General features: G+C 37.5%; 1 protein-coding gene across 1 annotated transcript in view; it reads left to right on the top strand.

Moving 5' to 3' along the window:
* The window catches only part of TMC1 (transmembrane channel like 1), a gene marked incomplete at both ends in the record, with an annotated part of 68,216 nt that overhangs the window by 1,296 nt on the left and 41,036 nt on the right, over positions 1-25,884 (top strand). The window contains 5 exons of the mRNA XM_084305566.1: positions 110-482; positions 5,269-5,409; positions 16,873-16,963; positions 18,285-18,366; positions 23,947-24,053. Of these exons, the coding sequence (XP_084161692.1) occupies positions 110-482; positions 5,269-5,409; positions 16,873-16,963; positions 18,285-18,366; positions 23,947-24,053 (794 nt within the window). The remainder of the gene's footprint in view (positions 1-109; positions 483-5,268; positions 5,410-16,872; positions 16,964-18,284; positions 18,367-23,946; positions 24,054-25,884) is intronic.

Genomic DNA, 25,884 nt, shown 5'->3' with positions numbered 1-25,884 from the left:
TAACTTTGAGGACACACACAGGTATATTTGATTATCTATATGAAACAAGCAAGACGGGACATCTCCCTCTAACATACTGCCTTCTCTCATGCTTTTGTTTCTGTCATAGTTAAAGAGGTGAAGAGAGCAACACCGAGAACCAGAAGGGGACATGCTAGAGGGAGAGCCAGACGTGGTGGTGAGGAGGATGGAGATGATGAAGATGAACCAAGGAGACCTGGGCATCGCAGGCACAGAAACCGGAGAGGACGGGGACGGGCAGGTGGAAATGAGGGCAGTGATTCTGATGGGGATCCTGCAAAAGTGAAGAAGAACAAGGCAAATCAGAAATCCAAGGAAGATGGTGAAGAAGAAGAAGATGGTAAAGGTGATAAAAGTGGGAAAGGCAAAAATGAGAAGAAACAGGACAAAAAGGCTGATAAGAAAGGAAAAAAAGAGAAGGCCAACAAGAAGAAAAAAGACAAAAAGAAATCAGGATCTGGGTAATTCAGTGAATTATTATATTTTAATATAAATCAATTATCTTATGTAAATCCTGATTTCATTTATAGCCGTGAAATATCAAGTGTTAGTATGATTCCCTTATTCATTAGAACACAATCGGAACTGGAGACTCAAGTCCACTATAGTGGAACATGGTGAGGAGGCTGTCACAGGTACAGGGTGGAACTTGGGGAAATGACCAACCAGACCCTTCTGGTAGCCTGAGGATTAGAGACAAATCTGTTTGGTCAGAACAGGAACTTGAGCAAGGGTCCCCTAACTGTTGTAAAATGTCCCAACCTCTTGAGCTGTTCTCTGGAGTGACAGAGGAGGGGAATAAATGACAACGAGTTGAAAAGGAGCGAGATCTCTACTGCTTTTTCCTAAAACAAAAAAAAAAAACAAGCAAAAGCTACAACAACAAAACAAAAGACAAAACATAAAGCTCCTAAACTCAAAGCTGATAACCCTTCCAAACTCCAGAGTCTAGCTTTATTTCTAGTGCAGAACTCCTGTCTTGACACTGTTCAGAAAATTAATTTCTTGTTTCTCAGCCATGTTCAAGTCAGCTTTTCTAGGAGACTGATGCCAAAACAAAGCTCAGAGCCAAGAACTGAGATGGGACTTTCTAAAGTTCCAAGTCTCATGGTTACTCCCATTGAAATATTATCAGTAACTTTTCCAAAGCATTTAATGCAACCTGGAGTCTTTGCACTGGCACAGATTACTCCTGAAAATTCTTTCTATTTTATATCTGTCATCCTGGTGTTTTCTTGCATCCTGTGGTGTTTTTTTTTTTTTTTTTTTTCATATTATTGAGAGTAAATAGCCCCTGGGAATAGTGTACAATGAAGAAAATGGAGCTAGATATGCTTATCTCAGTGGAGAGGGACAGAAATTCCCCTTCTCTCATTCAATATTTCTTACACCATGTTCCCAAATGAATCCCTGGAGAGCACAAGAGGAGTCAAAAGAAGAACAAAATACAGTAAGACATGCTGAGGTATTTAATTTCTTCATGATTCCATTTCAGTATACATCTACCTCATTTCCTTTCCCCGTGAGAATGACTAAAATCTTCCTTAGTGATGACTATTCACTGTTAAGCCAATTATATTCCAGTGCGTTTTCCTCTACTCATATAAGCAACAGATCTGAATCTGCCAATCCACATTCCTTTGCTTATTGCCAATAATCTATTGTAAATATTTACTGAGCACTAATTTAAAGAGACCATTAAAAGTATGAAAAATTGAATGAGGGCATAATGCTTTTCATTGTCTTACAAAGTTCCAACTATTAAAATGCATAGGCTAAATATTTTGAAATCGTTACCCAGCTCAGGACATTGCTCTTGATGTAGAAATCACAACACTTGAGGAAAAACTGATGATGCTTTGGAAGATAATTTGAAAACATTATATTTTTAGACATTTAGGGGACTAGCTGACAAGGTTACATAGGAATAAATACCAGAACACTTAAAATAGTTTTCAAAAGATGAAAAGGAAAAAACAAATCGAAGGAAAATATGGTAGTGATCAGTTTAACTATGAGTCACATAAAGGATTTGCAAACCTTCAGAACAGAAAATAATGGCTTGAACACAGAAATTAAGCCTGTCTAGCAAGTCTTTTAGAGCCTACCATAGAAAAGACTATGTATTGTTTCAAAGTATATCTTATTAATGTACTTTGGTAATGGGGGAAAAAAAAAAAAGTAAAAAAAAATAAATATAGATGATATATTAAATGTGATATTATTCCACGGGGGAATGAGGTTGTTTTTGCTGATGTTATTATGAATTTTGTTGTCCACAAACATTGCATATTTACTTTTTGCCTAGGTAACACTGAAAGTCAGCAGATTCTACTGTTGCTACCTTCTTCTTACCTCCCGCTTTTCATCTAAACCAGGAAAACCTCTTTATAACTGATCATTCTGCATAAAGAATTTCTAGATGAATTATGTGTTCATACAGTTGTTGTTGTTGTTATTATTATTAACATCATCATCATCATCATTTAAACCTGCTTGGGATTTTGATCTCTGCTGTCTTCTGCTAGTGAGTTTCACAGGGTAATCCCATGCAAAAGAGCGGTATTTGGGTTACTTTAATACTTTCTGCTCTTAAATATGATTGATACCTGTAAAGTAGTGAAAAGAACCTCTCTTTACTGTTTATAATCATAACCTCCAAAACATTTATGATAAATTGCTCCATATAGTCTTACTGTGAATATCTGTGATATTCTTAGGTTCCTGCAGTATTCCTAGGTTCAATGGCTCTGTTCAGAAGCTATTTTGTTCTTTAATGGCTTAATTTTGACTGATAAGTCAAAATTATATATTATATAGTAAAGTATAGTAAATGTACTTGATAGCAATCATCACTTGAGCTAGAGCCTCTTATGTTCTGTCTCGTATATGCATTTCTCTTTTTAATGTTTGGCTCTGATGTAAGTAAATCAATTGATTTTAGAAGAATTATTAAAGGGTATAGAGCTTTTGCAAAAGTCTAGAGCTACGTGGAAGATAAAAGCAGTACATGCACCTTTTTGCTGGTAAGAAAAGAGCTGAAGAGCACTAAATGACAGGAGATGTTATGGAGATTATCAATGACCAATAGAATTTTCACACAAAAAGTACAGGAAAAATGTAGTCAAATTTATTCATTCACCTCTCTAGTGTCCTAAAGTCCTACTTGTCACAGCATCACAGAATGACTGAAGAGGGAAGGAACCTCCAGGTATCATCTGGTCCAAACCCCCACCAATTAGGATCACCCAGAGCACATTGGGCAGGATGGCATCCAGGCAGGTTTTGAATATCTCCAGAGAAGGAAACACCACAGCCTCTCTGAGCAGCCTGTTCTGGTGCTCTGTCACCCTCACAATAAAGAAGTTTTTCCTCAGATGGAACTTCCTGTGTTTATGTTTGTTGTTTTTTTTGTCTTATCACTGGACACCACTGATATTTTCAGTCTTTCCCCTGACAACATTCAAACTCCAAGAAAATATTTTCTTCTTAATTTTCACCTCTGTAAAATGACATTAAAAAAACCAACACACACACACACATACACAAACAAAAATATAATTAAATCAGTACAAAGTAGATAAAACTAAAACCAGAACACAAATAAATAGTATAAACAAGTTCATTACGTATGTGATTTAAGGAAGTGCCATTGATTTCAAGAGTTCTACTGACTTAAGAAAAGATGCATTTTGTACATTGAATTGAAATCAAGGAACACAGTGCTTGCTGTGAAATTACTGAATGATGTTTTATGATCTGTGTTAGCGTGAAAGCCAGAAAGACAATTTCTGGTCTTCAAATTTGAGAATCGCACTTTTCAAGAACGTCTAAGTTTTTTTTCTTGTAGAAGGCAAAATTCTGGTATTCTGGCTTGACTCTCTGAGTGTTCAACTAGTTGAGCTAAAGGAAAAAGCTGCTGCAACAGCACAATGTTTGACTGTGTCGTGTAAGTAGTTATGGAAAAAAAATGAAACAAAACAATTTTATGTGTTAAAGATGTTTAGAAATTTGGAAATTTGGTTATTTTTTTCTGGTGCCAAAGGAAAAAGAAAGATGAAATATAAATTGCACTTGCAAAGATAAATAAACTGTTAGTGGGCAATGGCACAAGAATCATTTTTATCCTTACTTTACCTCTTGTGTTCTGCACAGCTTCTTCTTCTCAGTAAGATTACTAAGAAACGACCTGCCACTCATTTCTTACCACTATCATTGCAGCCTTGTAAATATGCCTATTTCAATTGTGCACAGCACAATTATTTTTATTTATTTATTTATTTATTTATTTTTCTGTCAAAGGAAATCCCCACTATTGGGTATATTGCTGTCAGCTTTCTATAATGCAAAGCAGCTGAATGTAACAAATGAGGATTTGAAGCTCCCAATAAAACAGTTTTTTTTAAATCTTTTGGTTTTTCATCCGTTGACATGATTTTTTATTTTCTTTATAATGCATCAGAATCATATGTACCAATCTTTTTATTGACTCTTTTCCATTTGACCTAATCCTTGAAATAGTTCTTCACCTGCCCTAACAATATCATAATAACAATAAATATGTTTGGCTCAAAAATGTTTCAGGACCAATTTTGCTTTCTCTAGATTGATGCTTTATGTGGCACTGTTTTTTTTATCACATGAAGCCTGAAATTTTATGCCTAGTGAATTCAACTTTTAAATTTTATAATATTCTCAGTATTTAAGTGTTTAATATTGGTCATCTGATTACTCTGAGAGTTTCTTTCCTATATTGTCTTACTCCTGTATGTTTGGAGATCTTAAACTGCTCCATTGTAGCTTTTGCTACAATGTTGTGTATTTCATAAAACCTAAAGGTGGATGAATAATAAGAAATTTTTATTTTGATATGTTGCCAAAAAAATTTGCTTTTATTGTATTTGTTTTAAAACTTCATAAATATATAAAAATATTCTATTAGGTATTGCAAGTTTGGGTTGGACTCTGAGGAGGCTTGTTACTCCTGCAGGACACTTACACCAAAGGAAAAGTCATTCTTCATCTGTAGTTTCATTGTTCTGGATGTAGTGCTGGTTCAGCTTTGGCTCTGCACTTCATGTACAAGTTTTGCCTTTGATAAAGTGTAGGCAAAACCTTCACTGCAGCAGGGAAGGCATTTTCTAGGTGTCAGAGTTTACAAAAATTAACACCATGTATGCACTTCACTGAAAACTTTTTTCTCTCCTGAGTTTTGGTGATGGTTTTTATTCTCACTTTTATCTGAAGCTCTGATTCTGACTCTGAGGAGGAGCCAATTACAGAGGAAGAATTGGCCAAGCTGAAAGAAGAGGTAGAAGAAAAAAAGAAGCTAATTGCAACATTGCGAAACAAGCCATGGAAGATGAAAAAGAAGTTGGCAGTCCTGAAGTATGGTTTGACTTTTGTAATGAATATCTGCAACCCTGCTTTTTACTGTGCAATATTTTTTCTAAACTTTCACTTTGTTTCAACACCTACAGACAAATTTACCTCAAATTATCTCTGGTATCTCCTTTCCAGGCTGTGCTTTCAGATAAAGTAGAGGTTAATGGCATTGCAGACCAGTGCTTTCTTGTCTCTGTCAGATATGAAAAACTCAAGTCTTTTTTGTTTGCCTTTTTTTTTTTTTTTTTTTTTTTTTAAGTTTCCATTAAGACCTCCTGTAAAATCTTTTGTTTTCTACAGTTGTCAAATTTATGTTGGTAGCTTCTTCCACTGCTGTGTTTAATGTCTTATTAAGGAAAAATGATCCAATTTCATAAATACCCCAACATTACGTGAGCGAAGAGAGAGATTTTTTCTTTCTATCCTAACTTTCTTGGGAGAACAGATTTTTTTTTTTTTTTTAAACTTAGCAAAAAGAAAACAAAGAAAACATGATTGGAATGTGAGCTTGAATTTCCATTAGTCAAGCTACATATAAATCTAGATTTTTTTCCTAGCAAATCTATCAATACATTTTCATTATGAAAAAAAATACATTTCAGTTAAATTATCAGTTAAATTTCCACCAATCACAAGAAATTGGGTTATTATTATTATTATTATTGCCAAAGCTGCTATGCTCCTGTGTTTTAAGTAGCTCATCCACTGTGGTACTAACCAAGCAACAGCAAAATATATGGTTAGGCACAAGTAACAGGAAAAAGATGAGTTCTCCTCCAGACAGTTTTTTGTTTGGCAAGGAAACATGGACATAATGGAAGGAGACAGCATATGAAATATGTCTGTGTGGAACATCTATGATTGCTTTTTTCTAGAAAGTAAGATGAGCTTGGGGAGGATACCATTGCAAAAGGAAAACTATGCACCAAGGTACTCCAAGGTACTCCAAATGAAAACAAACAAACAAAAAAACATTTCCCTGTGAATGCTCAAAAACTTTTTACATTTTCATGACAAAATATGAAAAATACTTTTTTGCAGTATTTTGAAAAGCAAATATTAAGGTTGTATATGACTTTTTGTTCTTTACATTTTTTGAAAGAAAAACTAATTCGTTAGAACAACATTTTTTTGGGGAAAGATTTAATTTTCATCAATTTGCCTGCTTCTAAAAAGTGACAAAAATAAAATGTTTTTAAAACATTTCTAAAATTTTCTTTAGGAATTTTCAATGGATAATGTATTCTGTGGGTTGATTCAAATCCAGTTTCTTTTCCAAATGCAAACTAATTATAATATATGCATATTTTAAAGAAGTAAGCTTTGAAATTAGAATGTATAGGATGGGACACACATTTTCTACTTAGGTCTAGTGACAATTTTGTGAAAGATTAATCTTTTCCTTCATTTTTTTTTTTTTTCTGAAAATCCATGGATGAGCAATTAATTTTAAAACTTAGTCACAGAACTGGTCACTTTGTAGAAAATGACTTCCGTCAAAACGTGACTGAAACCCTGTCTGCTGAAATGGAATTCTTAATTGAGATGCACTACAAAATTAGACCAGCTCTAATTTTTAATTTGGATCCCCATGTCTAGAAAGATGCATTTTATTAGCCCCCCTGGTTATTTTCTGTAGAAGTGTGATGCAGAGTGTTCCTCTGCATTTTGGAGCTATACTATCACCTTCAGACTCTCATCTCAGCTTCAGACATGGTCAGGTCTGTATTGGTCTGAAGACATGAAAAGAGGTAGAAAGAAACCACTGAAAGGAATGAAAAGATGCTATGTGACAAACACCATTGCTTCTCTCCCCTAACAAGTGGACATGGCTGTGAACAGAGAGCATTGCAGTCCCTGCTGTTGAGAGCCTGTGAATGGCTGGAGCCTAGACTTTTATCTCATTTCAGAGAAAAATATCCTTGTTCAAAAGAGCTTTCTGGCATTTCTCATTTTCCTTTTGCTGATTTGAATTGTTTGTTAGCACCCTTATTTTGCCTTTTCTATAGGAGAAGATAATCATGCACTTTTCCCTTTGACACGTGCTACTTAGGACAGCATGAAATTAACTTAAGAGCCATCTGATAGTAATGACCATCAGTCATTATTTACAACACTGAAATTAAGAGAGAGAGGGTTAAAATATTGAAAAGATTTTTGAATTAGAAAAAGACACAAAAGAAAAATCTCATGGGATTGTTGCAAGTTGGATAAACTCTGAGGAAAGTTATCACAATTTACAGCTAAATGTTTGATTCGGGGGACTGCATCACTGTCTATGCATTCTTGATTGTTTTTTGAATAGATATGAAGCTAAAGGGAAGGTTCAAAAGCTGTGCTACTGTGTTTGGATCTGGAATACTAACCTAATTATTGGATAGATAAGGGTTTGTGCTCCATAATAGAAAGACTATTAATAGCTAGGTAGTTTACCTCTGCTAGAGAATTTTGTTGAAGTTCATATTACCAGGCAATTGTACAAAGAACCCAGAAACATGCCAACTGTGGTCTCAGTTTAAGACTGTATCACAAGACAATTAACAAACTATCGAAACAAACAAGATGATGATAGGAAACAAAGCAAAACAACAACAACAAAACAGCAGACAATTCTCAGGTTTTGGCCTTTCAAAGGAATTCCAATTAAATACAGGCTGTAAAGACAACAATGAAAACTTACTAGTTTTTATAAATAATCCAAGGAGCACAGCAATCTCTTCATATACCAAGGACAAATCTTTCTTCTTCTCTCTCTTTTACATTTTTTTTTTCTGTTTTCTCTCTTTCTTTCTTGCTCTTTTTTTTTTTTTTTTTTTTTTCCCAAGATTTTATCAAAGAATCCAATGAGACAGATAAGTAGAAAGAAAACACATATATGTATATATACGTATTAAAATATAACGTACATAAAATATGTATACAAAATCCAAAGGTATCCATATACATAAAGTGAATATGTAAGATGACGGAAATTTCTCATCTTTGGATGGGATGTCTAAACTCCAATGAATTTGTGTTTCAAGTTTGTTGACATGGGCATTTCAGGATTTTTACTAGCAGTCCTGGAGGCCAGCCTGGCTGTCCTGAAGGTTGGCTGGGTATTGAATAACACTGTAATTTGCCCATCATTATTGCTGAACTGCTCTCAAGTGAGCTATGCCTGGCAACAGCTGTTTTGCAGTCAGCTTTTAGCCAATATTTCTAAGATTTGGAAAAGTCCTGGGTGATCAATATTGATATGACATTTGTTTTTAATGAGTTTTTTGATCTTGGTCACTGAAACCTTCCTGAACTGTTACTGAAAAATGTGAGCAATCCACTTGAATCCTGTTCATTAACAGCAACCTCTGAGAGCTGTAATTCATCCCTTCTGTGCAACACTGAAGTGCCCAAAGTACTGTACACCTAGCACTTTGTGAGCTGTAACTCCACACCTAGTATTAATAATTAACTCAGGCTTCTCTGGGACAATAATGCTGGGCCCCATGCAACATTTACTAGTTCCTTTTGTCTGTAATTCAATTAATAAGGCTTCTCTGAAGCCTCTTTAAATTCACAGTTAGCTAACGGGGCACACTTTGGCCTGTCTTGTGATATAGATAATTTACCTATAACACATGATACCAGCGATTACAAAGCTCAGTTTTGTCACCCTGTGTTGCTTTTGACACGTCCTCATGTTGGTGAAGTTGCACTGCTTCCAAGTGGTTGTGTGCATATTTGCGTGTGGTTTTTGGTCATTGCTGAGGTTTCTAAAATAGTTGTACTGGTTTAAGATTAATTTATATTTCTTGACCATTCTACCTGTCTTCATATTTTATTTTTAGAACAAAAGAAATGGAGAAAAGGGCAAAATGTGGAAAAACTCTGTTGGGATGTACAAATATTCTTTTTTTTTTTTTTTTTTTTTTTTTTTCCTGAGGTGGACTGGACGTCAGGGCAGAAAGCTGAATTAAATAAAATATTGAATTATATTTAACAGAGATGAGCACGTGTCACAGACACTGACTGGAAAGGACAGTCCCTGACTGAATGCTGAAGCTTTAAGTAGACACTGGGGTTTTTCTTAGCCTGCAAATCATAGAATTTAGGAGTAGCCCAGTGGGACCAACAGACTGCAGAGCTGTTGAGGGAAGAATTGATGAGGGAAGAAGGAAAACGTTTTTTGTTTGATATCTCCAGCAAAATAATATAGTTCTGTTTTTTTTTTTTTTTTTTTTTTTTTTTTTGTATTGTTTCCTTTTCCTTGTACATAACAGCATACACCTTCTCTGTCTCCTTCAGCGACAGGCCATCTTTCAAGCTCTGCCTCTGCACTGAATTTGCTTTTTCAGATATTTCTTTAAAATTCTGATTGGAACTTTACATAGAATCATATTGTTATTGAGATTTGCTTTTAATTGCCAATTACATATGTTCTTTATATTAGTCATTCAGATATTCATGGATGCAGCTAACAGATAATTTGCTATGAGGCACATAACTCCTCTATATGTCTGCAAGTGATGACATTCCCTTATTAAGACCTGATCTCTCTAAATAAGCAGTACAAAAATGTTCTTTAAAATATTATTGGTAAAGAAAAATCTACCACGTACACAAAAAGGTAAGACATGTTTGAAGATAATCAAAGATAACCTGATTTCACTTATTTCAATTGCAAGAGGACTTTCATTTTCTCTTAAAAAAAAAAAAAAAAAAGAATTTCATTTATTTTAACTGCATAATAATGCAATATAGCATGTTCCACCTTATTTACATGTGCTACTCTATTAACTATTGGTTATTTATTTATTTATTTATTAACAATTTGGCTATTATTTCACATGAATAAGAATCACAGAATCACAGAATCACAAAATTTCTAGGTTGGAAGAGACCTCAAGATCATCGAGTCCAACCTCTGACCTAACGCTAACAATCCCCACTAAACCATATCCCTAAGCTCTACATCTAAACGTCTTTTAAAGACTTCCAGGGATGGTGACTCCACCACCTCCCTGGGCAGCCTGTTCCAGTGTCTAACAACCCTTTCGGTAAAGAAGTTCTTCCTAACATCTAACCTAAAACTCCCCTGGCGCAACTTAAGCCCATTCCCCCTCGTCCTGTCACCAGGCACGTGGGAGAACAGACCAACCCCCACCTCGCTACAGCCTCCCTTGAGGTACCTATAGAGAGAGATAAGGTTGCCCCTGAGCCTCCTCTTCTCCAGGCTGAACAAGCCCAGCTCCCTCAGCCGCTCCTCGTAGGACTTGTCTCCAGGCCCCTCACCAGCTTCGTCGCCCTTCTCTGGACCCGCTCAAGCACCTCGATGTCCTTCTTGTAGCAAGGGGCCCAAAACTGAACACAGTACTCGAGGTGCGGCCTCACCAGAGCTGAGTACAGGGGGACGATCACCTCCCTAGCCCTGCTGGTCACACTGATACAAGCCAGGATGCCACTGGCCTTCTTGGCCACCTGAGCACACTGCTGGCTCATATTCAGCCGACTATCCACCATCACTCCCAGGTCCTTCTCTGCCTGGCAGCTCTCCAACCATTCCTCTCCCAGCCTGTAGCTCTGCTTGGGGTTATTGCGCCCCAGGTGCAGGACCCAGCACTTGGCCTTGTTGAACTTCATGCAGTTGACCTCAGCCCATCGGTGCAGCCTATTCAGATCCTCCTGCAGAGCTTTCCTACCCTCGAGCAGATCGACACACGTGCATAGCTTGGTGTCATCTGCGAACTTACTGAGGGTGCACTCGATGCCCTCGTCCAGATCATCGATGAAGATATTAAAGAGGACCGGCCCCAGCACCGAGCTCTGGGGGACGCCACTAGTGACTGGCCTCCAACTGGACTTGGCTCCATTTACCACGACTCTTTGGACCCGGCTATCCAGCCAGTTTCTAACCCAACGAAGCGTGCGCCAGTCCAAGCCAAGAGCAGCCAGTTTCTCGAGGAGAATGCTGTGGGAGACGGTGTCAAAAGCCTTGCTGAAGTCAAGGTAGACCACATCCACAGCCTTTGCCTCGTCCACCCAGCGCATCACTTTGTCATAGAAGGAGATCAGGTTCGTCAAGCAGGATCTGCCTTTCATAAACCCATGCTGACTGGGCCTGATCGCCTGCTTGCCCTGCAAGTGCTGCATGATGACTCTCAGGAGGATCTGCTCCATGAGCTTCCCTGGTACTGAGGTCAAACTGACAGGCCTGTAGTTTCCCGGGTCTGCCCTCCGGCCCTTCTTGTAGATGGGCGTCACATTTGCTAGCTGCCAGTCAACTGGGACCTCCCCCGATCGCCAGGACTGCTGATAAATGATGGACAGTGGCTTGGCCACCTCCTCTGCCAGTTCTTTCAGTACCCTTGGGTGGATCCCATCCGGCCCCATCGACTTGTGCACATCCAAGTGCCGTAGCAGGTCACCAACCAGTTCTTCATGGATAGTGAGGGCCACATCCTGCTCCCCATCCCCTTCCACCGGCTCAGGGTACTGAGTATCCAGAGAACAACCGGTATTGCCACTAAAGACTGAGGCAAAGAAGGCATTAAGCACCTCCGCCTTTTCCTCATCTCTTGTAACTAAGTTTCCCCCCGCGTCCAGTAAAGGATGGAGATTCTCCTTAGTCCTCCTTTTTGTGTTGATGTATTTATAGAAACGTTTTTTGTTATCTTTAACGGCAGTAGCCAGATTGAGCTCCAGATGAGCTTTGGCCTTCCTAATTTTGTCCCTGCACAGCCTCGCTACATCCTTAAAGTCCTCCCTAGTGGCCTGCCCACTTTTCCAAACATTATAAACCCTCTTTTTTCTCCTAAGATCAAGCCACAATTCTCTGTTGAGCCAGGCCGGTCTTCTTCCCCGCCAGCTCGTCTTTGGGCACGTGGGGACAGACCGTTCCTGCACCATTAAGATTTCCCTCTTGAAGAGCCTTCCTGGACCCCTCTGCCCTTCAGAACCGCCTCCCAAGGGACTCCACCAACTAGTGTCCTGAGCAGCTCAAAGTCAGCCCTCCAAAAGTCCAATACAGCGGTTTCACTGGTCCCCTTCCTGGCCTCGCCAAGAATAGTGAACTCCACCATTGCGTGGTCACTCTGTCAAAGACAGCTCCCGACAATCACATCCTCCACCAGTCCTTCTCTGTTTGTGAAGAGAAGGTCTAGCGGGGCACCACCCCTGGTAGGTTCACTAACCAGCTGCGTCAGGAAGCTATCTTCCACACTCTCCAGAAACCTCCTAGACTGCTTTCTCAGGGCTGTGTTGTGCTTCCAGGATATGTCAGGGAAGTTGAAGTCCCCCACGAGTACAAGAGCTGACGATTTCGCAACTTCTGTCAGCTGCCTGTAGAACTCCTCATCCGTCTCCTCATCCTGGTTCGGTGGTCTATAGCAGACCCCAACCAGGACACTAGCCTTGTTGTCCCTGTCGATCCTAACCCAAAGGGACTCGATCTTGTCATTCCCAACCTCGAGTTCTACAAGCTCGAAAGACTCTCTAATATAGAGAGCCACACCACCACCCCTTCTGTGCTGCCTGTCCCTTCTGAAGAGCTTATAGCCAGGCATTGCAGCACTCCAGTCATGAGACTGGTCCCACCACGTCTCCGTGATGGCGACCAAGTTGTAGCCTGCCTGCTGCACGATGGCTTCCAGCTCCTCCTGTTTGTTACCCATGCTGCGTGCATTGGTGTAGATGCACTTCAGCTGGGCCATTGCCTTATCCTCCGGCCTTGCCATTGTTCCCCCTGGCACAGCCCCAACAATCCTAGCTTCAGCCCCATCCCCCTTCCTACCTAGTTTAAAGCCCTCTCAATGAGCCCTGCCAGCTCCTGGCCCAGGATCCTTTTTCCCCTAAAAGATAGGGACCTGTCTGCGGCCATCAGGCCAGGTGCTGAGTAAAGTGCCCCATAATCGAAAAACCCAAGATTTCTGCATTGGCACCAGTCCCAGAGCCACGTGTTTAACAGGTGGGCTTTCCGTGTCCTCTCTGTACCCCTCCCTGCCACCGTAGGGATGGATGAAAACACCACCTGCACTCCCGCTCCATCCACTAACCGATCCAGCCCCCTAAAGTCTCGTTTGATAGCCTTCAGGCTTCTCTCTTCAATGTTGTCACTGCCCACCTGGACTATCAAAAAAGGATAATAGTCAGAGGGGCGCACCAGGTTGGGAAGCTAAGAAATATTAATATCCACATTTTTTATGCATGTTTGAAATATCTTCTTATTATAGTCATTGTGAAATATACACTAAGAGTTATACTAATACCAAAAGCCATGCTGTTTTGTAACTGGATTAGAAGGTAAATACAGTCAAAATGGAAAATTAAAATAATTCTATAAATCCACCATTCGGAGTTAATTGAATCTTTTGTGGTTTATACAATGCATTTTTAAGTACAGACCAAACAATATACAAAAGCGTGAAAGGAGTTGCCTCACATTTCATTCATGAAATAAAAAGAAGCTTTGCAAACTTATTTCATGCATGGTTACAACTATTTTTGTGCTCCAGTCTTCTGTGTGTATGTCAGTTAACTGCATGTACAAAATACCTAGTGGGAATTTGAACTACTATCAGACAGTTGTCTGTTTTGGCTGTTTTGTAATGATGAATTTAGTCTTGTAAAGGACAATGGAGTGAAAATATGAGAAAAATGGATTATAAATCAGTCACATATAGAAGAGGCTTATAATAGTTCTGTAAACAGTGCACACTAGAACAGGGTAGCGTTGGAAGAGAGGGAGAGAGGAAACCACAGACACTGGTGGGGCAAAACCAAAGGAAGCATTCAGGAAAGTTATCAGCATTAACCATGGGAATCTGGATCACCACCTTCAAAAAGCAATATTTTGGTTTGTTGTAGAAAGCCAGAAAACTGAGTAAAAGCTTAAATACTACTAAAATCTAACTTTGAGTCAGGAAAGTAAAAGAAATACTGTTGTTTTTTTTTTTTTTGTTTGTTTGTTTTTATGTACAAAAACTTGTAAAAAGACATTTCAAACAAGCAAACACAAAGCTTAGATTGAGAATTTGGAATAAATTCTTTTATGACTTTCACTGTGGAAAATTCCTTTTAGTTCTGGCTTAGAATAATTTTACCATACAACAAGTTTGTGGAGAACCGTGTTCAGCCACAGAGGCAAACTGCGTTCATATCCACCATGGAGAATTTTAAGTGACTTAATGGTTGTTTTTATATTATCCCCTTAATTTTCAAATTTATTGCTTCACTTGAAACAAAACAAACCAACCAAACAAAAACCCAACAACCCCAAAGCCTACATTTTGAAATCTTAATGTTCTGCAGCTTAACTATATAGTTAGTTATTCACTATATATAGTTAGTGACTGAAAATATACATGTATGTTTTCTAAAGTTCTTCAGACTTTGATTTCAGTAACTTTTCATGAACTAGCTGGCATTACATGGTGATAGAAATGATGGTATAAAGCTTTTCTTTTAAGCAAAAATATGATGTGGTGACTTAGCTAGCTACATGCCCAGTTTATTGATACTGGTTGATGTTATGGTATGGCTCCAGCAGTGACTGTGGAGTTTATGAGGACGCTGCCACCTACTGTTAAGATTGCCTTATATCTCTCCAGACAGTGCAGTAAGATTTTAAATCATGACGTCATGGATTTAATTGCGACTCTTGGACACTTTTCTTGAAGATGGAAGAATCTATTTTCTCTCATTTATTTGAGATGGCTAGAATGTAAAAGTAGAATTATTTTGCAAGTCAAAGTGAAAGAATGAGATGTAAGCCAGAATATCTCTGAAAAACCTGAGTGACTTGGAAAATGCTAGGGTCTCAATCACTGTCAATGTTAGCTAAGTACTGAAAAATCAGAATCAGAGAACCAGAATATGAATGTGACCCAGAATCACAGAATAAGTATAATGTGATGCAGAAGCACAAAGTAAGAGATCTCAAGAGCCTTAAAAAGACTCTGACTATATTTCTGAGGAGCAATTGGAAGTGGTGAGGAGGAGATAGTACATACAAATGTGCATGTCTGAAGTTTTCATTTTTAAACTGAGTCTGTGCATGCCTTTTGCCACAGGGAAAGAATATAAAAATAAAAATAATAAAAAAGGACTATCTTGGAACCCATGTCACAACTTTTTTTTTTTTTTTTTTTTTTTTTTTTGTGTGTGTGTGTGTGGCCTGAATCCTTAAAGGAGAAAACTAGAAAATTGGTGAAAAAAGTCATGCTGTAATCTTGTGGCTGTCAGGAGAACTGACACTGTCCTTGTCCTGATGCCTCACCATTTAGATTTAGGTGTGAGTGGGAAGGTGAGAGTGCTCAGAGAGCTATCAAAGAGTGAAAGTTGAATTCAGTAATTCAATCTGAATCATCTGGAAAACAAATATTTATTGGGAGCCTTGGCACTGGGAGGTAAAGAGAGTAATGTGATGGGTGTCTAGTTTTTACAGGTCTTCAAAAGAAAATAAAAAAATTACCCTAAGCATCTGTAGTTACTAAATCTACAGTATTATGCAGTAAAAAACATAGTATTTTATAAGATGCAGAAATTTTAGCCCTGAGTTGAGAGGAATTTTGATGTGGCTAATAGCATTCTTCACATATTACTTTAATTCTCTTTTATCACAGCAACACCACTGTACTGCAAAGCCAATGTCAGATTTTGCAGTTTGACACAATCTTTTTGCTTGCTCATATGCGTAAAATCTGTGAGCAGCAGATTATAAACGTGATAATTATTTTCACTCAGTGTCTAAAGAAGCATCTCTAGAGGAATGTACATCCCAATTAACATTTTCCCAATATTTTTTTCCCAAATGCTTAGTGTAGTATTTAGTATAATATAGAGTGCTCTGCAGTTGTCCAGTGTGATGATACAGTAGTTGTACAGCGAGAATACACTGACAGATAAGAATTCTTACTCCATTTGCCAGTGTTTTAGGGAAGGATAAGTGACTTTTAGGGCATATTTTGTCAATAGAGAGATACATGAAAGTCATGCTTATAAATGAAGATGAGATGAAATGGAGGAAATACTAGTACATTATTGGCCTTACATGTTTATTATTTTAATCCATGGACACCATACCTTTTAAAACAATTTTAAAAATCTTTCCAAATTTGTGTCATTAATTTGTGTTCTATATCTTTATAAGCAAAATTTCAGTTTTTGGGGACCTCTATGAAATTTTTCTTTATAGTCAAAGATGATATATGCAGAAATTCTGAACAGCTGAATTAAACATAGTCTTGGGAAAGACAGGCACAGGGGAACCAAAGCTCTAGCATATATATATCTCTGAACTAAAATACGAAAATAATTTTTTTCTTAGGCAGATGGACAACAGAATCTCAGAGCTTTTCTTTCTAAGCTTTACTAAGGGAACAAGTTCACACAAAACTCTATGAAGACTAGAAAAACTACATTATTGTGGTAGAGACAATCTTAAGTTTACTGCAGCATCATTTATATCTCTCATTTGCACTTATTTTCCAGGGAAGCCCAGCTTTTTGTTGAAAAGTTTGAAGGTGCTCTTGGAAAAGGAAAAGGAAAAAAATTCTATGCATACAAAGTGATGATGACCAAGGTAAGTATGTACTAGCTTTCTGTAATGCAGAAGGGGAGACTTTTGAAGATTACTGCCACATGTACCCATCTTCTTTATTTGAAATTTAACACTTCTGTTTGCACTGTTCTTACATGTAATAATTTCAAATGCAAGTTCACAATTTGATTGAGACATATATCAAGACAAAAATGAACTGTCTTTCAAGACCTGCACTTATCTGGTCATGTATTTAGTAAAAGTTATTTTTTCTTGGCATAAATTATGTTTGTCTGTTGACTGGATCCTAAGACCTGTCTTTCTCTTGATCTTGTGAAAGATCAGAAAGTGTTGTTTTTGTCCCACAGAAAAAATACTGGGGCATCTCCACTAAGCCAAGAGCTATATCCTAGAAAGGATATATTACAGAAAGCAATACAGCTCTGTAGAATTGTGACTGAAAGGCTGAATGGTGGTTGCTGGTCCACATTATATGTGTTCTGGCAGGATTTACTTTGGCCTAAGTCGTACGTGGTGCCATGGACTAAATATCCACTTCTAGACTACAGATAATTTTATGCTTAAAAAGCTTGATTTTATGCTCTGACACAGCTTTAAAGTGCAAAGATATGTGCTGTAAATTGGGATGATTTTGGAGATTCACTGGGGAAAAAAAAAACAACAAACAACAACAAACAACAATAAAGCAAAACAAACAAACAAAAAACACATTCCTGATCTAAACTAAAATGATGATGCAGAATAACGTTAATCACATTTGGCAAGACACATTTTAATCTGCCCAGCATCATCTTTAGGTAGACTGGCTTTTCTGCAGGCAGGTGTGTAGTCAAATCTTATTAGCATTAATATTCACACAAATAAATAATTAGGCTTTCAAACTCAGATGTGCACCAGAAGCTCAATTACAGAAGTTATAGTTATCCATTAGATAAAATACTGAGTAGAGTAATTGCAATTAAATGACACAGTTTGAGCTCCAAATCTGAATTTTGAATATCAAAGGAAAGAACAAATTAAAACAGAAACAATAAAAAAAAAAGGAAAATAGAAAAAAAAAAAGACAAAAAAAATGGCATGAAAAGAATGGATTCTTTAATCATTTTTCTTGTGGAAGACATAGGGACTTCATGCAAAGCCAGTAGGAAACATACTCAGAGGAAATAAAAGAAGATACTTCTTTTACCTAGTGTTCCTGTTGCAGTGGGCTCTGCCAAAGGATGCTCTGCATGATTAAGGGTTTTCATTAGCTCAAGTGGAAAATGCACATCTGGGGTCACAGATTATATGTTTTTGTTTTTGTTTTTGTTTTGGTATGTTTTTAATATGTAACCCTTTTCAGAAATGGATGAAATTCCAAAGAGATTTTGAGAATTTTAAGACAGCCTGCATACCCTGGGAAATGAAAATTAAGGAGATTGAGAGTAAGTACTTGTGAAAGGTAATAAAGAATAATATCTGTTATTGTATTTCTGATGTGTGTCAAAATTTTAAATTACTTTTCAGTGCTTTAGAAATATCTATAAATGTGTGGTATAAATGCAATGAGTATTTCTTCTTTCATTAATACTTATTAAGCTTTATATAATAGCTTGTTGAAAAGTTCCTTGAGAGAGTGCTAGCCAACTTAAGCAACTATGAACAGTGAACAATTGGGAACCAGTGTTAAATTTAATCCTGGAAAACAGATATTAGGATTAGCTGTTGTCTACATTTACTTTGCTTGTATTTGTATTATAATAATTTCTGTGACTTTTGTTGTTGTTGGTGGTGTTTATTTATTTATTTTTTTCTTCATCATCTTGAGCCTAATGTTAGAGGTTTTACAAAGTTACTTCTCATTTTTAATCATATAATACAACATGGAGCAAAAATTAGTGGTCTTGGACATCACCACATATTAGACATAAATATAAGGAGAAGAATGTAGTTAGTCCAATAGATATGTTTCAGAGTAAGTTTTTGGCATAGGTTTTATTTGTCAGTTCCATGGATGAATTTAAACTGCATGTCTCTCTTTGAAGGAAATTTGGCTTCATAGGTACCTTACTGAGGTTCTGCCACTGATGAATGCAGCTGAGAATGCAATAGTGCCTGACTTTAAAGAAGTTGTCTTTTGGAGAAGCTGTGGGTTGTGTCAAAGTGCAATAGTCAGAAGAGAAGGAAAATGATGAATTGTGAATTCTGTGGAGTTTTGGACTACAAAATAACCCCTGAGGAGAACTTATATAATGTCCTTAAACATATGGTCTATGGATTGCTGAACAGATTATCTGTATACTTAGGGTGATGTTTAGGAGAAACTGCTGCTTGTGCATAGTTAAAATCAAATTCAGCAGCAGGATGAACATGGTAGTTTATTGGTATGGGCACACAATAGACATCCTGAGGATGTGTGGGAATCATGTTTCTGCTAGTTTCCACAAAAAAAAAGTAGTCCTGGAACAAGCCGTTCTTTTAGTAATGACTTTCAACAGACACTTTTATTTCTTTGTAAAATATGAATGCAAAAAGTGAAGTAGATGTTTATTCCAGTCTTGCTTTCACCTGGAAAAAAGCATAGCAGGATAATACCTTTTCATAATCTCAAGAGGTAGGATTGTGAAGTTTACTTTTTTTCTATTATATTTATTATTAGATTTGTTCATCTCATTGCTAATGCAAATTGTTTTTATTTGTAGAAACAATCTTCTATCTGAATACTAGTAAGTTAAGAAGTAGACTTAGATTACAGTTGAGTACAAAATTCTGTAGTCTAGAAAAAAGGCTTCGAGGAAAGCTCTGAAATACTGCATAAAAATACATTTTAAATCACAATTTGTATGATTCTGGTTAACCCAAACAGTAGCTCTTAGCATGGACATCATATTAACAAATACACAGTACTGAGACCAAGGTAATGATGACACTGATGAAATTGCCAACTCACAGATGAAAAGCATATTAAAAAGATATTAAAAAATAAGTGAGAGAAACTGAAATTGAAGAAAGCCAGTCAGTGTGTAAGGAAAGAGCATAAGGAAAGAGTGAATATTAAGATACATTGAGACACAGAAAACAGACTGAAAAAAGTCTGCTTCAAATTTGACCTGATTGTCACCTTAATGTATACATAGATAGGATATATATCAGTATTACAGTATTGGTAATACTCTAACAAGCTTAGTAAATGGATGTGTTCTTAATAATAGACCTGATTGACTTTTGACTCCTAGGTCACTGAGCCAATGGCTTTCTCTTTTAAGTTCAGTGCTTTGTAAAATGACAGTAATGGTACTGCCTTAAGCATGTAGTATCAGACAATGAACAGGATGTGTCTGATACTATTTATGAAGAATTCAACAATAATAGAACTTTGGTTGCTTAAAATTCCCTTGGGACCTGCAGAACATTGAACATCTGAGAGTATCTTGTTGGCACAGGTAACACCACACATGTAACCACTCAATCCTCCTGTACACCCAAAAGACTGAAGAGAGATTGAAGAAAGTGATTGAACATTGAGATTGGACACCAGGATCAATATTTAAAAAATAGATACTGCTATTAGACAGCATTATGTTTGTGAATTCTTGGTCACGTTAGTTCCCGTAGGTTGTACTCTCATGGTAAAGTACAGTTGCATGAAGGAAATTGAACACGGTCTACACAACAGTTCATTTCCAGAGGAGACAGTACAATGAAATAAACTGTAAATTATATCACAGTGTGTAAAGTAGACTGTTTAGACTAATCTTGGAAATCTAGTGATACAAAACGCTCTGGCACATTTCACTGCTACAGAACTGGGTCTCTACAACTGCTTTCCATATTGCTACACAGTACAGCATGTGAAAAATATTTTGTGTGTGTGCATGTGATAATTTTTTACCACCAGGACACGGAAGGGTATCTGGCATATTTCTTCCTCATTGTCAAAAGCAGGCATGGTTGCAGAGAGGTAGCAAATGAAATGTAAATTAAGTATGTCCTACATGACGGTGAAAGGTCAGTTAGGCACTACTGGGTAAGATTGCTTTGACGTAGCAAGAAATAGTGTACCAGTAAAACAATGTTAAAAGAAAAAAAAATGCTTTCTTTCATGCAAATGTAAAAGCATAGGTAGCTATGCTGCCCTACCATCACCGAATGATGCTGTAAAGCTGGTGGAAAAACATTATAATAAAAACACTTCATGAGAGCAATAGAACTGTTAAAAATCACATGAAGTCAGTAGAAATAGTATAGCTTTATGTAAAAGAAGTCAAATGAAGAATGGGTTGTACTGGTGCAAGTGCTGCACCATGCCTGTGCCTAGGAGTACTACTGAACTGAAAAATTCTTTGGGACATTGCTTGTACACTAGAAAGACCTAAGAAGAAAATCATTCATGCTAAGCAAGCTCTGCTGTGCCTATGGACCTGAAGCAGTGGGATTGCTAATGTTTAGACACTAAAATTCTCGAGTTTTCCTTTCTGTAATAACTGTAATCTACAATATTATTTAATAATAGTAAATGAAATAAGTAAAAAGGATAAAGAAAAAAAAGGAATTACTAACTATTTTTAAGCCCTAGCAAGCAAACTTTTATCTTTAACCTTCCACTTAGTTTTGTAATATTGACCAGTATAATGAATAGGGACCTTGTTCTCTCAGCACTCTTCCATTGGGTCTGACTCTTTCAGGCTGCCAGCTATCTAGAAAGACTGAGTATCAGCTTGAAGTGTTGTGTTACCTCAGACAGGCTCTCTGCTTCAAGCTCAGAGTCCTTTCTAGCAAAGGGAGCCCAGGAGCCCAGCTTCAAAATAATATACATCAAGGTCTTTTTTTTTTTTTTTTTTTTTTTTTTTTTCCACAAGCAGGAGAGGTAGAAGTTGATAATTAAACATATGAAATGCTTATATTTGAAAAAGAGGCACTTTTATTACAATGACACTATTAATTAAATAATTAATATTTTCCTTACAGAAGAGACATTCAGTAGTATCTTTGCAACAAGACTCAATGGGAAACACATTGCTATATTGGGGCAGGGGAAGCTTCTCTGTTCCACAGCTGTAATTCACACGATTCATTCCAATGCATAGTATAAATAAAGTATTACACTTTCATACGTACCTGGAACTTGTTGTACCTCAGAATAAATTTAAAATGTTGGTGAAACTAAGACTGTTTTTGTTCATGGCTGATTCACACTATTTGTAGTTTTCCATGATCCTTGTTACTCTTTGTTTTGACCTGCCTACTTCAGAGATCTAGTTAGAGGCATCCATAGCAAAATTATCCTTACCCCCAGCTAACTTTTTCATTTGTTAGAGATTTCTTGTTTTACCAGAAAATCAATAAAGACCATAAGCAGTCTGTGCAGCGTGACTTGCAATACCTGTATGGAGGTGTGCAATTTCAATGCACTGCCTTAATACACATGTTCCAGTTGGATAACTGTGATTTCATCAAGATAAATGATGAAAAGCTGTAAATAGATTAATGAAAAGAAACCATTCCTAAAAGAAGAATAAGGATATTAATATTGACCAGGAAGAACACATCCAGCGTCATTAGATTATTTTATTTATTTATTTATTTATTTATTTATTTATTTATTATTTTTTTAGTCCATAGCATCACCAAAAGCTGTAGGTGGGCTGTAACTGGATAAAAATGGCTCATAACAAACCAAGCTGACCAAAACATGTTTGCACACAGACCTTTCAGCAGGTAGAACACTGATAAGATTAGCTACTTTTTCTTGCAAAATTTCAAAATTGTAGTTTCATTCTGAACTGTGAAGTAGATTTTGAAATGCTGAAATCCTTAACAGAGTGTTTTTGTCATCGTTGTTTTTTCTTCCCTTTTCATAGCCCAAATAAATATCTCTTATCAATAGATCTCTGTTTACTGTTTACACTCTGGGATTATGCCAGTTTAAGCATGTTAAATCTTTTACTTTTTTTTTTTTTTTTTTTTTTTTTTTTTTTAATAAATAGAACATGCATAGATTAGCTGCAAATAGTACCAACCATGTTAACCTAATTTAAAAAAATGGAAGAATTGTTGCCTGCTTTGCAAAACAGTCTGCGAATACCAATGTAAACTCCTTTGCACAGCTTATTGTTTGTTGTAACAGTGCATCAGGCTCCTTAGCTAGACTGTGTGTGAGAAAACCTGGGAAAAGGTCTGCTTTTACATATGAAATCTGGTATTTTCTAGCTCAGATGAGCAAGATTGCCATCTGTTCTCTATCTAGCAGAGTGGTGCTGTAGCAGCTTGAGTTTTGTTTGACCTGTTATTTCTGATTGGCCTGATTTGCAGAGGTATTGGTAAAATCAGGCACTTAGTGCTCTCTGATTCTCCTGCTACTTCCTCTTCACGTACATTTGGGTCAGTGGTCTGGAGTGGGGAAGATCCAAGGTCTGGTTTGATGGGTTAGCCTTTGCACATGGGTTTGAGGAAAATACATAGATAGCAAATTAAGAGAAAGAAAGAATAAAGCACTTGCAGATCTTTTTGTTCTTCCCTGGTGAACAACTCTATCTCCACTAGCTAGCTTAAAAGAACACTTTCAAGTACTCTATGTCCTTGGAAAGACTACTCCCACTGGCTAATTCTGTGGTACTTCCTATTAACACTGAGGTGGTACTGGCTTACATGTCAAAAATACTCAAAATACACATGTATTTAAACAAAAAAAAAAAAAAAAAAAGAGAGAGAGAGAGAGCAGAGAGAAAAAAGTGTGACTTACTTTGATTCCTGACATTAGAGGATTTCATACAATTAAATACCATAGTATTTACATGAACGCAAGTACTTCATCCAAGTAATATTTTTGCTTTTTCTTTTTGTTGTTTCTGTTTTCTCTACCAGGTCAATGAATACTAGTATGTAAATTGGAAAAAAAAAGTTATTAGAATTGTAGTAGTAAAAAAGACAAAAAACTCTGCCATATTTAGTTTAACTATGCTTTGAACAACTTAATTTTAAGGTAAAGTATCATATAAAGTTTTTCACATCTTATGTTTTCATAGGTCACTTTGGTTCATCAGTAGCCTCTTACTTCATATTCTTACGCTGGATGTATGGAATAAACATGATTCTCTTCGGACTGACCTTTGGACTTGTAATGGTCCCTGAGGTGGGAATTTTTTTAATTATCATTTTTTAAATTGTCATTGAGAATTTCTGCCTTTGCTGTGACATTTCATAGGACTGGACCTTCAGATAAATTTCTAATCTCTTTATGCTCCATGTTAATGTTAAAAAACATTAAGGTGTACTAAGGCCATGAAGGTGTACTTCATGGAAAGTTGTCTTTAGAGAAGTGTCTTGGAGTAGACCTATGAGAAAAATGTATTGTCATGGTTCCGCTCGAGTCGGCAGCCGAGCTCCACCACAGCCGCTCTATCACTCCCCCTCCTCAAAGAGGAATGGGGAGAAAATACTATGAAAAGAGCTCAAAGGTTGAAATAAGGACAAGAAGATCACGCAGTAAGTATTGTAACAGGCAAAACAGACTCTGCATAGGGAGATAGTAAGATTTATTGCTTATTACTAACAAGCTAGAGAAGTGAGAAACAAAGGAAAGAAACCAAAAGCACCTTCCCCCATCATCCACGCTCTTCCACCTCCTCCCCCCTGAGCAGCATGGGGGAATGGGGGTTATGGTCAGTCTACAGTGCTTCTTCTCTGCCACTCCTTCTCAGTCACTCTCGTCCCCTGTGCTGTCCCACCCACGGGTTACAGTCCTTGATGAACTGATCCGGCGTGGGCTTCCCTCAGGCAGCAGCTCTTCCAGAACTGCTCCAGATATGGGTCCGTACCACGGGGTCCATCCCTCAGGAGCAAACTGGTCCAACCTGGCTCCCCTACGGGCAGCAGCTCCTGCCAGGTCACCTGCTCCACCGTGGTGTCCTCCACGGGCTGCAGCGTGGAACCCTGCTCCACTGTGGTACTCCATGGGCTGTAGGGGGACATCCTGCTTCACCATGGTCCTCACCACAGGCCACAGGGGGCTTCTGTTCCGGTGTCTGGAGCACCTCTCCCCCTCCTTCTGCACTGATCTTGGCACCTGCAAGGTTGTGCCTCACTCCTCTCACTCTCCCAGCTGCTGTGTGGCGCAGTGTTTTTTTCCCTGTCTTAAATATGCTCTCACAGAGGCACAAAACAACATTGCTTATTGGCTCGGCTCTGGTCAGCAGTGGGGCCCTTACGAAACATGGGGCAGCTTCTAGATTCTTCTCACAGAAACCATCCCTATGGCCCCCTGCTACCAAAACCTTGCCACGTAAACCTACTACATGTATGTGAGGATGTGTCTCAAAAGTGTTTTTTCAGAGACTGGGATGGTGTTAAACTACTTTTTATTTTTTATTTTACATTATTTATTTTATTTTATTTTATTTTATTTTATTTTGTTTTGTTTTGTTTTGTTTTGTTTATTTTATTTTTTTAAATAGAGAAGTAAGTAGAGGAGCTTAGGCAAAGAAGCAGTCGAGTCGTGTATTAAAATGTGCTTTGCAAAGATAAACATATATTCGAAGGTGCTGAGGCACCCTGGACCCTTTTCAGTAGCCTTTGTACTCACATGTTAAGAAGGCTGAACAGGCTGCAAAGTCACAAGAGAGGCACAAATTAAAAACTGTGCCCAGAATATGTACTTCAAGCAGAAACCACTTTTGTAAAATAAAATTTTATCTGTAAAATAAAAATAAAAATAAATAAAATATTTATCTAGCACCTTTAAGGCACTGTAGTACCTTCTTAAGAAGGCTTATTTGGAATTAAAAGTGTTGTGCCATCCCCTGATTTCACTCTTTCACATTTCTCACACCTTCTAGTCAGCAGATGGGAAACCATAAGTTAGGAATTTCCAGCAGTTTCCTAGTACACCATTTCAGTAATGCGATTCATCTTCCACTGAGGCCAAAAGAGAGAAAATGACAAACTAGTTACAGGGAGAGGCTTAG

This window comes from Netta rufina (assembly GCF_964035555.1).
Source record: "Netta rufina genome assembly, chromosome: Z".
NCBI classification, from domain to species: Eukaryota; Metazoa; Chordata; class Aves; order Anseriformes; family Anatidae; genus Netta; species Netta rufina.
Note: the sequence above shows the minus strand (reverse complement) of the source record. Positions and strands in the feature narration are given on the sequence as shown.